This window comes from Poromitra crassiceps (assembly GCF_964638095.1).
Source record: "Poromitra crassiceps genome assembly, chromosome: 8".
Lineage (NCBI taxonomy): Eukaryota > Metazoa > Chordata > Actinopteri > Beryciformes > Melamphaidae > Poromitra > Poromitra crassiceps.
The window spans coordinates 4236066-4251802 of record NC_139629.1 but is presented as its reverse complement, the minus strand read 5'-3'; the positions used below and the strand labels follow the sequence as shown (position 1 = coordinate 4251802).

The following is a 15737-nucleotide window of genomic DNA, read 5'->3' as shown; positions in this document are numbered from 1 at the left end:
CTGGCCGCCTTGGCGCTTCGCGATTGTACTTTTCCGGCCTTCGACCTTTTTAGCGACTTACAGCTATTTGCGGCTGGCGCTCCCAACTCGGTCGGGCCTTCGTTCTTGGTACATGCTTTTCCTGCCTTCGACCTTTTTAGCGACTTACAGCTATTTGCGGCTGGCGCTCCCAACTCGGTCGGGCACCTCGCGATAGCGCTTCCCAGCTTGGCCTACCTGGCCGCCTTGGCGCTTCGCGATTGTACTTTTCCGGCCTTCGACCTTTTTAGCGACTTACAGCTATTTGCGGCTGGCGCTCCCAACTCGGTCGGGCCTTCGATCTTGGTACATTAAAGTTTAGCTTGGCGCTTCCCGGCTTGGCCTACTTGGCTGCCTTGGCGCAACTACCCTGACTTTCTCCGACTCTCTCTTTCTCTATCCCCCCCATGCAGGTGCCCTCCTCTTGCCTCAAGAGCAGCGCCACTGGCCAATGGAGTCAAGCGCCAAAGTATTTGCCATGCATGCCGATTGCTAAATAAAGTTTGTCTAATCCTACCAACTGGCCTCTCATGATTGAATTATTTTGTTGCACTTGTATCATGCTTGAAATTAATAATACAATATTTTTCAGTATTTTATCATATCGTCAAGAATATCGTTATCGCAGAAATACCTTGAAATATAATGATATTATTTTAGGGCCATATCGTCCACCCCTGTCTGTCTATGTCTAGTATCAATGTTTGTATAGTTGAGTGCTTGTTTGTGATTGCATATTGGTTTAAATGGTGGCTTTGTCATTTTGTAAATAGTCTGATCTCATCTCATCAGGTCCAGAGTTGCAGGAGCCAGTTATTTTTACTAAACTAGGAAACACGTGCACGTACTGCGCGAGATAGGGTGGAGACTCTGGAGACTGACACCGCCACGGACAGACGGACAGACACCACCACCACAGAGCCCACTTTTAACAAAAAAAAATACACTGATGACATCACAGTTGCTCGAGTGACATCACTGATGATGGCATCACACTTTCTCAAGTGACATCACTGATGGCATCACACTTGCTCAAGTGACATCACTGATGACATCATCACTGATGACATCGCAATCATGACACACATTGCCGCCACAGACACCACTTAGCAAATTTGAACTAATAAAGAGAAGATGAAGATCCAGTATTGTTGTGAGGGTAATTCAGATGTGTGTGTGTGTGAGAGAGAGAAAGCAAGTCTCAGTGGGTGTGTGTGTGTGTGTGTGTGTGTGTGTGTGTGTGTGTGTGTGTGTGTGTGTGTGTGTGTGTGTGTGTGTGTGTGTGTGTGTGTGTCTGTGTGTCTGTGTGTGTGTGTGTGTGTGTGTGTGTGTGTGTGTGTTTCTACTCTTTTCTTCCCTTGCATTTGTAAGTGTTGATTGGATTGTGTTTGACAGATATGGAGTCTGGAGAGCGGCTGGCCTCCCCATCGTCAGCCCCGTCCTCCCTGCACATGGCCTCCCCATCGTCAGCCCCGTCCTCCCTGCACATGGCCTCCCCATCGTCAGCCCCGTCCTCCCTGCACATGGCCTCCCCATCGTCAGCCCCGTCCTCCCTGCCCATGGCCTCCTTGTCAGCCAGCTCCTCCCTGCCCATGGCCTCTTCATCAGCCAGCTCCACCCCGCCCCCGCCCCACAGACTCTCCGCCTCCAGCCCCACGGCCATCTCCCCTCTCACCACCTGTGGTATGTGCCAACGCTTTCTTTCTTTCTTTCTTTCTTTCTTTCTTTCTTTCTTTCTTTCTTTCTTTCTTTCTTTCTTTCTTTCTTTCTCTTTCTTTTGTCTCTCGTTCCGTCTCTCCTTCCTTCTCTTTCTTTACACACAGTTTAATTATTTTGAATAATCTTTTTCCCGCATCAAAGCTACTTCTTTAATTTGATACCACGTTATTTGCACAGCATGACGACACACGATCAAATGTGACTTCAGGCTAGCCTCAGAGCTAGCCTAATTGTCTCGATACCTTATTCACATCAAAGTCGTTATATTTTATTATTCTGCGCACATTTTCTAAGAGCTTTTACACACGTGATGTAATTATGATTGTGCGCCATTAAGGCCCCCGGAAAGCACCTTCTTCCAGTCGTCGTGTTTCGTGTTTTCCGACCGTTTTGGTAGTAATTGAAAAGCCGCTGAGTGAATGAAATGAATGGCAACAATGAGAAAGCTGTGTGTGCGCCCTTGTGGATGTCTGTTGCCAACCTTTAGCTGCAGTTGAGCCTGTGTGATGTGACGTGTCTGTCAGCCTCACAGTGTGCGCACTGCCGCGCACATCTTCCTGTTTTCTCTGAATACTAATTGTGGTCAAAGCCATTATGCAGTGAGCAGCGGTGATGCATAAGCTGTCAGATTACCCCTGACCACAAAATAACATGCACACATTTACATACTGCCGGCTGTGATTTTTTTCCGCTTTCGTGATAAGAAATGCCCCCCAAAATATTATTATTATTATTTTTGTTGTCAAGCTGTTATAACGAAGAACACATTAGAGACGTTCTCATAAATTATTCATTTTCAGACCCCCACAAACCAAACAGGCACTGAGATTTTCCAGATAATTTATTTTGGCCTGAACACCGAATGAAATGCCGAAAGCACAGTGGCACCTCTGAAGTCACATTGCTGTTATGAGAATCAAGTAAATTGAGTTGTGGTGAGCAGTAAGCACATTCTTAACCCCTGTGGAAAGCATGGAAAAGATAACATGCCCAGTGTGTTGGCAACGCCTGTTTGAAGTGATTAAATGACACAGAAGCTTTCATATTCTTGTAAGCTTACGAACTACTCTGACTAGATCAATTGATCTAATTGATAAATGTATCTAATTATTAAGTTTTTTCCCCCTGCAACACGTGTCGATGTATTTACAGTCAGATTCTGCACTGGCATCTGAGAAATGACTTGAGCTGTTTATTTTTGAAAGATGTTTGATTTTAAAGTTCCCTCTGTGAATGATTACTGGCATAGCAGATATGAAGCCTGAATGTAAAGGATAACACCGACCAGTGTCGTCATCAAGTCTTTACCACCATTACCAGTGTGGTCAGAAGCTACAGCACTACTGGCTGCTGACCTAAAGCGTGTAGCACAGGGCTATTCAACTCAATTGTTCAGGGGGCCACATTGTGAGAAACCTAAGGGGCCGGACCGTTCCCCGAGCTATTAATCCCATTATATGTACACTTGACACAACGTGCCACCACAATTTCAGAACTTGTATTTCACTACATTGTAAAAGTAGCTTAATTTTCATTTAAAAGTGCTTAATTTCTGTGCAACAAAAGCTGTGTTAAAGCCCTAAAAGTAAACACACATTTGAAACAAATTAAGTATTGTACAACACATGTCAGCCATTTGAAATATAATTTGGTCAATTCTGACCTCTCTTAGCTACACCACAGCATTGTAAACATTTATAGTGCATCAGGAAAGGAAAACAACTCTAACATTCTTTCTTGTTTAGAACCTAGCACAGTATTAAATACAGAGTATCTCATTAAAAAACTATTAATATTGCATATTTTGTGTTTACATCTCACAGCATTGTAACATTGTAGTGCAGCAAGAAAGGAAAACTACTGTAAACATATTTAACCAACCACTTGTATAGAACCTAGCTACTGTAGCTACAGCACACATCTCCTGAAAAACCATTTATAATGCATCTTTCTTGATTAGCTACATCATAGTGTCATTTCCTGAAAAACATTAATATTGCACCTTTCTTGTGGCTACATCACAGCATCTCCTGAAAAACATTCATAGTGGATCTGACTGGTTTAGCTCACTTTAGCTAGATCACATCTGAAAAACAACCAGTCGGGTGTAATAAGTAAATGAGGTTTACAATAATTGTAAAAAAATAAATAATAATAATTAGAACTCATCCGTGGGCCGGTCTGACTTGATTGGCGGGCCGGGTTCAATAGCCCTATACTGTAGCATGATGTAAACACAGACGTTTTGTGGTTTGAATCCGGCCCACAGCTGTTGCCACATATCATCCTCCTTCCTTCCATATGATCTACCTCTCTGCTTTAGAAGAAAACAAAGGCGAGAGGGGAAAAAGCACCAGCAGCGACTCTCTGTTCCACTTGAGCTTTTCCCTTCCTCCCGGGCAGTCAGAGGCTCCTTTGTTTTCCAAAATACACCCATCCATACATTCATTGTGGATTACACTCTAGAGCTTCAGCTTGTACAACTGCATTGACTTGTATTTGACAATGTAGTCTAGACAAGACCATAACTTTGTCTTATTACAGGACAGTAGAGTACCGGAGGGATGACGTGTTTTTTTGTAGGCCAAGAAAGAAGTCGTGCACTTGGGAAGTCAATGGGATTTTTGTATGGCAATTTGGGTTAAATGTCTGGAATAAGTTTCTGTGGTTTATAAAAGTTGATGAAACGGGGATCTTTGTGTTTGTTCAGCAGGATAATCTTCACAAATGAGGACCACTTTGATGACTTTCGAGGCGTAAATGCGATTACATTTTTTTTTTTGATTTTCAGAAATGCTTCAAAAATCATAAAAGCGGTGTTCTTTTGTGAAGGTTATCTTGCTGAACACAAAGTTCCCAGTTTCATCAACTTTTGTAAACCACATTATTTCAGACATCTCACCAAAAACCCATTCAAAAATCACACGAACTTTGAGACGAGGAAAACCAGCGCGATGCTAACTTCCGGGTTGGCCGACGGTACAAAAATACGTCTTCCCTGCTCTAACTGTCACCGCTGCTCTATCAAGTATAGTATAAGAAGAAGAGGGCAAGATAACATGATTCATGCCTGCTGCCGAAAAATCCACATTGTAGAACTTATTATACTGACACAGTACAGTTCACAGTGTAGAACTTATTATACTGATACAGTACAGTTCACAGTGTAGAACTTATTATACTGATACAGTACAGTTCACAGTGTAGAACTTATTATACTGACACAGTACAGTTCACAGTGTAGAACTTATTATACTGACACAGTACAGTTCACAGTGTAGAACTTATTATACTGATACAGTACAGTTCACAGTGTAGAACTTATTATACTGATACAGTACAGTTCACAGTGTAGAACTTATTATACTGACACAGTACAGTTCACAGTGTAGAACTTATTATACTGACACAGTACAGTTCACAGTGTAGAACTTATTATACTGACACAGTACAGTTCACAGTGTAGAACTTATTATACTGACACAGTACAGTTCACAGTGTAGAACTTATTATACTGACACAGTACAGTTCACAGTGTAGAACTTATTATACTGACACAGTACAGTTCACAGTGTAGAACTTATTATACTGACAGTTGTTGGACTGATGATTCTATCCATCATACAGTGTTGATGTAGTAATATTATGTAGTAATCGTTTCCTGAATTTCTCTAATTATACAAACATGAGCGGCTGCACCAGACATTAAATCATTCATGATCATAGCCTCCCCAGGCTGCTGTGTCTCCTATTTGCTGAAGCTTGTTTGAACAGATCAAGTCTTCCTCTCTACACCCTGCAAGCTTCTATTCTTAATGCATCAAAACCTAAACTGTGGTAAGAGATCCTCAACGAGACTTGATTGTGGCATTAAGAATTGATGATTGTAGAAATGAATGATCGAACCATGCTGTTTTAACAGGCTTCTGTGTGTGTGTGTACAGTTTGTTTTATTTGAATTGTCAACATCCTTCATAGTAGTCTGCTTTGTTCTCCAGGCCATTTGTTCCAGACAGCAGGTGATCCACACTTCAGCATGTCGGGGCTCTCCACTGCTTTTCCTTTAGTCAGCCACCCAGCGTTTGGCCTGTACACGGCCAGCTCAGGCCGCTCAGAGTTTGGAGGCCTGGGGACTCTGGGTATGTCTGCTGCCCTGGCTGCTCACTCCCAGTTTGCTACATTTCCAGGTAAGGAGGCTCAGGGTGCACTATTTTATTTTATTTTATTTTATTTTATTTTATTTTATTTTATTTTATTTTATTTTATTATTTTTTATTTATGGAGGTAACCAGGAAGGTCTGCTTAGTGGAAGTGTTCAGTGTTTTCCTACAGTTCTGCATAGTAAATCATTTCACGTGTTCTTGGATTTAAATCTTGCCCAAGATATATATTTTTTAATCACTCTGAATTGAAACGAGCAAATAGTAACTAAGGACAAAATACTTTCTGACTGTGTCTTTCTGTTGTCATCTTGTCCTTGTAATCCGAGCCAGCCCACACAAAGGGCTCAGCTGCACCTTTTAACATCATGTGTCCTTCACTTTTTATGCCTCCGCCGGTGACATCCCCGGCCCGACGATTATGTTTTCCGTATGTCCATCTGCCCCGTTCTCGTTAACGCCATATCTCACGATCGTCCAATTAGACTCGTGGATGAATTGATTAGATTGTGTTGGTCAAAGTTCAAGGTGACTGTGACCTCACATGTAAAATTGTCTCTGAGTGAAGACAGCACGTTTCATTCTCACTGGAAATTATTCACTGGAATCATGCCAATATAGTAATCTTGGAAAAAATATAATAATAATAATAATAATAATAATAATACACTTAATACCTTTTATTAAATTCCTTCAAAGTCTTCATATATTTTATATGAGTCTGGACTGCAACTTGACTTGTTGGCGGAGGCATAAAACTGCGAACCGGTTATTTCTAGTTGCCTCTAGGAATCTGATCAGTTTGACATTATGAGTCTATCTGACGTTATTTCAGAAACATTTGCACACATAGCTGATCGTGTGCATTTTAAATCATATGATGTTTTTTTTTAACACTTAATATGATCTAAATGCAAATGACTCAATATGAGAAAGCAGATGCCATTTCAGACAGAATGCTGCTCCTGGGAAACTGTGTTGATGGGGGAATGTCCAGCAGAAGAGCGTCGATTCTGCAGCGATCCTACAGAATCAACACCGCTTTGAATTGTGCAACTACTCTCAACAGGTTCAGAATAAAGGAATGAATGGAAATCACAGTCTGCGGAATGCAGAATGCACCGATCATCTGTTGAGATGTCAGTTCAAAGGCAGAACGACAGCTTGCAGAGAGTGATTAGTGCTATTATGGGGATGAACAAACTCTTTTAGCTTTAAGCAGCTCTTAATAACTAACAGGTTGTTGACGGATCTGATTCGTTGCATAGCTAGAAGGACTTTATGCCTGACTGTTATCTTGCTGCCTCACTCCAGACTGGTGGCGGGCATCTGAGGCACATGCCAGAGGAGCAGCAGCCTTCTTCTCTCCTCTCCTCGGGCTGCCTCCTATATTTGCACCGGCCTTCCAGAGCCTGGATCCAGCTCTCTTCCAGTCACAGACCCCCAGCAGGAACGGACAAGCTGCTGCTAAAGGTACAACACACCCTGGTGTACAGGTTTCAACTGCTGCTAACGGTACAAGTCAAGTTTATTTGCATAGCCCTAATTCACAAGCATGTCTCAGAGGACTTCACAGAGAATTATGTCCAGCTGAATCTAGCTGACACAACAGTAGCAATTACAGTAGTATTAATAACAACAAGATTGAACAATCATTATGATAGAGAGAGACAGAGAGAAAGGGAGAAAAGGGGGATGGAATGTGGGGGAGGAGAGAACAGGGAAGGGAGGAGGTGGGGAGGGAACATGGGAATGTGGGGGAGGGGAGAGCAGGGAAAGGGAGGAGGTGGGGAGGGAGAGCAGGGGGAATGTGGGGGAGGGGAGAGCAGGAGGAGGTGGGGAGGGAGAGCAGGAGGAGGTGGGGAGGGAGAGCGGGGGAATGTGGGGGAGGAGAGAACAGGGAAGGGGAGGAGGTGGGGAATGAGCAGGGGAAGGGGGGAAGAGGAGAGAGCAGGAGAGAGTACAGTGCACCCTGGTGTACAGGTTTCAAGCAATTCAGCTGCAAGGAATGATTTCATAAAAGAGAATTACATTTGATTGGGCTTGTGCACAACATCTAAAAGGTATCATTGACCCCAGAGGCAATGGCAAGACATGTAAATGCATAAATTAACTAGTAAGCATGTGTTGGATGTTTCAATGTGCATATATTACAATATTAAAAAAGGCCCGCTAACATAATGAGATTTTTTCCTGTTAAATGCATTTGTTGTTTTGCAAAGTCATCTCTTTTTCCTGACTTTTTGAATGCATACATCTCTCGTATTCCTTTGTCCTCATGAGTCAACTATCTAACAATGTACAGAAGCTGTTTCTGGACTCAATGGAACAGTGAATGGTGGCAGCATTTCCTCTCTCTCTGCTGGGAACCCCCCTCCATTTCCCTCGAAGGGAACCGTGGAGAAGACCAAAGCCACGAGCAGCAGTAGCAGGTCTCAAAAGAGAAGCCAGGACCTGGACCAAGTGCAACAGAAGCCCATTCAGAAAACTAAAGAGAAGGTCAATATTAGCCAAGCGCTCAAGTGTTTATTCTAAATTCATTTATGACTCACTGCACTACATACTGGTGCACGAAAGCACACGTCACTGTTCTGTTGTATCTTCCTGCCACCTGTTTCACTTGATTGACAAATGGGAACTTGATTGTCGTGTAGAAGCCCAACAAGAAGTCCCTGGAGACGTCCAGCGTGAGTGGCAGCCAGTCGGGATCCTCGTCGGATAGCTCCAGTGACGGGGAGAGCAGCAGTGATCTGGACGACTTGGAGGAGGAGGAGGAGGATGACGATGAAAATGACGACGATCAGAGCAATGACAGTGAGGACTCCGATTCAGAGAAGGAGAGTCAGGCGAAAAGGAAACTAAAGGTATGTCTCTGTCTTCCTTGAGCTGTCCGTGTGAAGCATTTCAACTCAATCATATTTATTAGAGGTGGGTAGTGTCGAGGTAAAAGACCCCGCGGAGACCCGGGACAGCAGGGGGAATTGGCCAAGTACAATTGGGGAGAAAATGGGAGAAAATTCAGAAAAAACTTGATTAAAAAACAAATAAATGAATAATAATGATTATAATAATAATATTCATTAGAATTTCATCACAAAAAAACAATACAAACCACCTGTCTTGTGGACTTAAATTAATATATCCTTATTTGGATATGATGATCATTATTATTAAAGAAGTGTATTAGAAAGGTGATCACTTTTTACAAGATTTATGGAAAGCAAAGGTTGGCTAAAAGCGCTCTCTTAGTGCATGTTGGTCCAATTCGTAGTACTGTATGTCAACAGAGCAGCCCTAGTGGTGGGAGGTCAACTGGACGTGTGTGCCTGCTGACAGAGCTGCCAGTGCGAGGCTGTGTCTCAGTAAGAGCTGACCCTGACACACGCTGGTTTCTCTCATAGGGGCTGACACACAACACTCCTGAGAGCAAGAAGAAGAGACACCGCACTGCTGAGATGAATACAACTCAGCAGAGTAGCAGTGTTGTGGCTCAGCGTCACCTCGACAGCGTTCCTGTGTCCTCCTCCTCCTCCTCCTACCTCCAGCAGTGCTCGTCTCGCCCCGCCGGCCTGCCCCAGCATCACGCAGCATCACTGTTGTTCCAGAGCCGCCGGACGAGAGAGGAGCAGCACACCAGTGTCATCCAGGCCACAGGTCTGGCAAGCAGCAACAATCCTGTGGCAACGATTGGCCACTCCCACAGGGAGGCCTCTCCTCTCCCCCCCAGGTCCTCCTCCTCGCCCAAACCCTTCTCTTTCTCCTCCTCGCCAAAACCCTTCGCCCCCTCCTCTTCGCCGAAGCACATCTCTCACTCTTCCTCGCCCAAGCATAGCACCGTCTCCTCCTCCTCCTCCTCCTCCTCCTCCTCGCCCAGGCCTCGCACCCTCTGTTCCTCCCCGAAGCCCTTGTGTCTGTCCTCGCCCAAACCACCAACACCGTCGCCCTCACAGAAGCCCTCCTCGCGTCACGCCAAGTCGCTAAGCCCCTCTCCCAAGCACGTGAAGGAGAGCAGCAGAAGCCTCCTGGATGAAACCTTCAAGCACGTGAAGGAGAGCAGCAGAAACCTCCTGGATGAAACCTTGTTCAACAGTTTCCAATTGAAACAGGTCAGTTTATCTCGGATACTTTTTTTGTTGAATTGTTTTTATTTTATTTGATCCCACCTAGGGCTGCAACTAACGATTATTTTCATAATCGATTAATCTGTCGATTATTTTCTCGATTAATCGATTAGTTGTTTGGTCTATAAAATGTCAGAAAATGGTAGCAAATGACGATCAGTGTTTCCCAAAGACATTTGAGAGTGTGTTTTGTCCACAACTCAAAGATAATATCAGTTTACTGTCACACAGGAGTAAAGAAACCAGAAAATATTCACATTTAAGAAGCTCGAATCAGAGAATTTAGACCTTTTCTCTTAAAATTGTACTCAAAATGATTACCGGTAATCGATTATCAAAATAGTTGTCGATAAATTTTCTGTCGATCAACTAATCGATTAATCGATTAATCGTTGCAGCTCTAATCCCACCCTCACATTCCATTCATGGAACGAAACATAATTGATGTTAATTACTCCTAAAGCAAGGGAAGTTTAATATGTCATGCTCTTCTTTAGTACTGTATGAGCTCTTTCATAGGATTTTGGTCATGGATATTTTAATATCCGCTGTTCATGCTTGGTCATCATTGTTTCGGGGGGCGTGAAGACTTTCAAAGGTCAGTGGGTTCCCTCTCGACAGAGAATCCAACATGGCAGCACTGTCATGAGGACTTTGATGAACCTGCATGGGAGCCTGGCCTCTGCACCACTGCATTTAACTCGATTGGGAAGACTTCACTACAGCTGACAAGCAATTAGCTCTCGAACGCTTTGGGGATGTTTGTTATCAAGATAGAGAAATCTGCCTCTTTTAAAGGATTCAATTATTGTCACTATTCCGAGCGGTAGGGATAGTTTGGGCAATCTATAACAAGAGGTTTTTAATTCGTATGACGGCGCTATATAATTAAATACAAGCTTTTGATTGGCACAGTTTATGACAAAAGCCACAAACACACAAACCCGCACGACGGCACTAAGCTGTGGGATTTGAAATATTTTGTACATCAGCCTTTTTCCTTTATCACTGTTGACAGGCGAGAGAGTCATTGTCCTCTCTAAACACAATACCAGTGCATTGCTGCACATTACACCTCCGTTTCCTTCATTCACAGCCCATAGTTATGAAAATGAGTGACAGTTTGTGTAATTACTTCCCTTTTCTTTCTTTCTCATTCTTTCTACATTTTCCTGTAGCCTCTCCTCCCCCAGGACTCCTTCAGGCAGACTCTGCCTCTGCCACTGAAGAGCCAGGACATGTACAACAGTCTGAAGAGCCAGGACATGTACAACAGTCTCAAAAAGTCTGCCTCCTCCACCTCCTCGTCGTCGCTGACACCACCCAAGCTGTCTCCGGAGATGCTGAGCAGCCACCACCCGCCTCACGCACACAGCCACCACCCGCCTCACGCACACAGCCACCACACCAATTTGTTCCTGAAGCACCACCCTAACGGGGTCATCCACAGCACGGTGCAGGAGGCCCCCCTGGCTCTCATCACTAAGCCGCGCAGCAGCCTGAGCCGGGCGCCCGGCAGCAAGCAGCCCCTGCTGGCAGCCACCAGCCCTGCCTTCTCCATGCCCGTCAACCTGAGCACCTCCTCGTTCAGCCCCACAGCCCCACAGCAAGCTTCTACCTCATCAGGCCTGGCCCACAGATCGAGGAAGAGCAAGAGTCCCAAGCCCGTCCACATGGGGAAGAGCCTCAGTCAAAGCAACCTGTCCTGTCGACTAGTAGACCTGGCCAAAGCCACAGAGTCCGATATCCCTAGCAGCAAGGATTCAGACGACTCTTTAGGGGACGACGACGACGATGACGATGACGATGATGACGACGACGATGATGATGTTGATGATGAAGATTCTGTTGGTAGCCTATCAGGTTGGTTTAAATAGACTAGAAATTGGACGTCCGGGTAGTGTAGCGGTAGATTCCCTGCCTACCAACACGAGGGTCGCAGCAGGTTCGCGCCCCCCGCGTTACCTCCGGCTTGGTTGGGCATCCATACAGGCACGATTGGCTGTGTCTGCGGGTGGGAAGGCCGGATTAAGGGTATGTGTCGCTGCACTAGCGCCTCCTCTGGTAGGTTGGGGCACCTGTTCGGGGCACAAGGGAACTCGTGGGAATAGCATGATCCTCCCACGTGCTACGTCCTGCCGGTGAAGCTCCCCGCTATCGAGTGAAAAGAAGCGGCTGGCAACTGCGCATGTGTCGGAGGAAGCATGGTGCTAGTCTTCGGCTCTCCCCAGATCGACAGAGGGTGGAGCATCGACCGGGGAAGTAGTGGGGAATTACAATTACAATTGGGGAGAGAATGGGGGGGAAATCAGAAAGAAATTGACTAGAAATGAATGTGCTTTGCGCGTGAATTTCTAGGGTGGAGACTCTGGAGATGATGTGCCATGGGCGCACTTTCTTGTGGTGTGACCAAACTCATGCCAACTCATGTGTTGAGCTTCACCGGAGTTTCTCTGGCTCGAGCCGATTTCTTGTCATCAGTGATGTCACTCTGTCTGTGAGCAATAGTGATGTCATCAGTGATCTCACTCGAGCAATTGTGATGTCATCAGTGATGTCACTTGAGCAATTGTGATGTCATCATTGATGTCACTCAAGCAATTGTGCAAAGCCGCCTTATTATAGTAGTCAGATCATTCTTATTGATAACGAAAATTGCAGCGGCGCTGATGCGCTATGTTATTCTAGATAGAAGCGGAGGTTTCTTTGAGAGCTTATCAGTCCTGCGTGTTTTGGCTGTGAGAGGAATGTTAATTGGGATATGTTGATTTCTCATCTCTGTCACGCTGGTGTCCCCCGCAGAGTCTGAGAGTAATCTGGAGAGCGACTCCGATGGCTCTGAGGATGATATGAAGGAGTGCGGCGAGACGGAGACGGATACTGACGCGGAGAGGACTCCGCTCAAACTGGGCAACGCTCCCCTCGCTCCCCACGCGTCCTCCTCCTCCTCCAGCCTCCCAGCCAGCTGCTCCCCCCTGCTCAACCTGCAGGTCACCAAGCCCCCGAGGCCGCCCGCCCCCGCTGCAGTGACCAGCTCGGGGGCTCTGACCGACCACAGCGCGCCGTCCCCATCCTTCACGCTTGACACGCCACCAGGTAACAAAGCAGTCATGCCTCTCCGTTTTCCAAAAGAAATCCACCAGCTCCGATCTCCAGTTACACCAGGGCCACAATGGAATCAGATACTTAAAGGTCGTAACATGATTAATGTGGGATTCAGGCTTCAGGAACGTCTTACTCACTCGGATATCAAAGCAGGATTATGCCCAAAGTCAGCATGGCATTTCTTCTTGTTTTGTTGGCAGTCCAGGCTTTTATGTCCTCGCCTCCTTTGTGCTTAGTCAGACTATCCAGCCTCTCTGTGGAAAAGGGACGCATATTCTTCCAGCAGGAAAACATTGGTGTACATTTCTCAGTAGTTGCAGTTCAACACGAGCTTTTCTGCGAGTGCACGGTTGCATCATTGTTTTGATGATCTCTCCAGCGGCCCTTTGCTTTATGAAAACACAGGCATGAATACATGTGATACTGGCTGAGTCATGGAGCAGATTACGTTACTAACGGAGCCTGAACACCCAAAGTTTTCCCTTTTTCTTCTTCCATTCACTGTTGCTGTGGAATCATAGAACAATCGTGTCACAGCTGTATTCCTTGATCAGTGTTTCCCCTACCATTCTACAGGCCTGGCGGGTCCGCCAGGCCAACGACGCCCCCGCCAGGCCAGATTATTATTATTATAATACTTTTTTTTTCCCTGCTCTCCCCAAAATTTCAATAAACCTTTATGGCATATTATTACAATACAACAATACTGGTGTTGACAGTGTTGACAGTAATAGAAGATGCCGATCATTCAAAACAATAAGAATTTTGCTTTTAGGAGCATCGTGCCAGCGTGCGGCGCTGTTCCAAAACGTGTCAACGTGTGTCGTTGCCTGGGAAACACACATCCCATAATACAACTGTTCACATCGCATCCCATAATAGTATGATGATACTTGGGATGCCATTGCGAACATAGATGCAAACAGGTTAGCTAAAAGTTTAGCGTCGCCAGCGAGGGCCCCCACCGTTGCGGTCGGGGGTACGTTTCATTTTTCTAGGGGGAAACACTGCTTGATCATCTTAAAGAAACATTTTGCTAATTGTTTATTTAGGACATGATTAATGTTTGATGAATTTTTCATGTTTTTGATATCAGTAATATAGCTGTATTTGTTTTAGTTTTAGTTTTTTTTTCTTTTTCTTTTATATATAAAATAAGTGATGTCTCCTGTTCCCTAGGATCAGGGAAGAGGAGGAGAGTAACAGATGAGCGAGTGCTGCGGTTGCCTCTTGAGTTTGGGTGAGATATTACACACGTCATTCATTCTAAAAGTCACGTGACGACAAAGATGTGATCATGTCTGAAGTTGCTGCAAATGATCGCTGATGTTGAAGGAACTGGCAAACTACAATACCAGCTCACTGACAGCTGCAGACAAGCTGTCCTAAAAAGTCAGCTGTGGCCAAACCTTACTCGGAGAACAACCTAGATACACTGTGTTGACCCTTGGCAAACCATTGTCAAATTATTGTTAGTATTAGTAGTCAAGTTTAGTCAAGTTTATTTGTATAGCACACTTCATACACAGAGGCAATTCAAAGTGCTTCACATAAAATGGTTGGCAAGAAAACAAAGGAATAAAAGAAGAGAATAAAATGGACAAACTTTTAGGCATCTAGTTGCAGGTTGCAAATTGCATGAAACATAATTTTCATGTAACTTGAACATTTTCACAAAGCAATTTAAAAAGAATCAAGTCCCATGCAACAGTTTGTTTCAAATGTAGTTTGTTTTGTAAAACAAGCTAGCTAGATCAGATTGGTAATGTTTCATCTGTCATATTGTTTTTCCTTTTGCTCTCTTGCTACAGTAGATTACTGTTTCAAGTGGGGAGTGTCATTCATTCATTGTAACTTGCATCTTTGTATCTTATTTTGTATTATTTTCTAGCTGGACATAATATCAATTTGGACGTGTTGTATCTGGTTTTCTTCTGCCACTGGCTGCCTACTTTCTTTCATTATGGCCGTCCCGGAGAATAGGAAGAGAGCCATCAGTGCATTAATAGCCTACTTATCAGTGTTTTGATTGGCTGTTGTATGAAACTAGTTTCACAAAGTTGAGAGTTTTGCAACTGTTGCAGCTGAGTTTCAGACAAGTTTCAAATGCGTTGCAGAGGGCTTTAGACCATGCAGAATTGCAAATCATTTTGCAACTTCGTTTCACCTCAGTTTCAACCAACTAAAGTTGTGTGAGTGTAGGTAGCGTAGCTCCCGATGTGAAACTAATGTGAAGTAGGGATTGCTCGAAAAGCATGATCAAGATATTTTTTCCTGAACAAATAAAGTAAAAAATAAATAAATAAAAATAGTACTTTCCAAGGATCCACATGACAGTGGGCTGCAACCAGGGCACTTACGACCCTGTTTCCAGTGCAGTGATCTCCTCAACAACAGAGTAGGAGTTAGACCGCAGTAAACATCCTCGCTTTACTCTTAGGGGCCCTACAAAACCCAGGCTTGACCAGCAGGCCACAGTGGGCAGGAAATGAGGCTCTGCAGTTCAAACACGAGGGGTTAATAGCATCCAGCTCCAGCACAGACATGCAACATTAGCAGCTCCCTCCCCACAACCCGCTGCAGCTCAGGATCACAGCCTCTTTCATCTTGCCGG

At 44.7% G+C, this 15737-nt stretch overlaps 1 protein-coding gene across 1 annotated transcript in view; it reads left to right on the top strand.

Moving 5' to 3' along the window:
* The first annotated feature begins 1612 nt into the window (after positions 1–1612).
* LOC310781643 (bromodomain adjacent to zinc finger domain protein 2B-like) overlaps positions 1613–15737 on the top strand; it is a 42383-nt gene continuing 28258 nt past the window's right edge. Inside the window, exons 1-9 of the mRNA XM_083642242.1 lie at positions 1613–1701; positions 5736–5924; positions 7212–7387; positions 8289–8396; positions 8552–8761; positions 9299–10003; positions 11197–11881; positions 12821–13114; positions 14303–14363. Of these exons, the coding sequence (XP_083498368.1) occupies positions 5774–5924; positions 7212–7387; positions 8289–8396; positions 8552–8761; positions 9299–10003; positions 11197–11881; positions 12821–13114; positions 14303–14363 (2390 nt within the window). The 5' untranslated portion in view covers positions 1613–1701; positions 5736–5773. The remainder of the gene's footprint in view (positions 1702–5735; positions 5925–7211; positions 7388–8288; positions 8397–8551; positions 8762–9298; positions 10004–11196; positions 11882–12820; positions 13115–14302; positions 14364–15737) is intronic.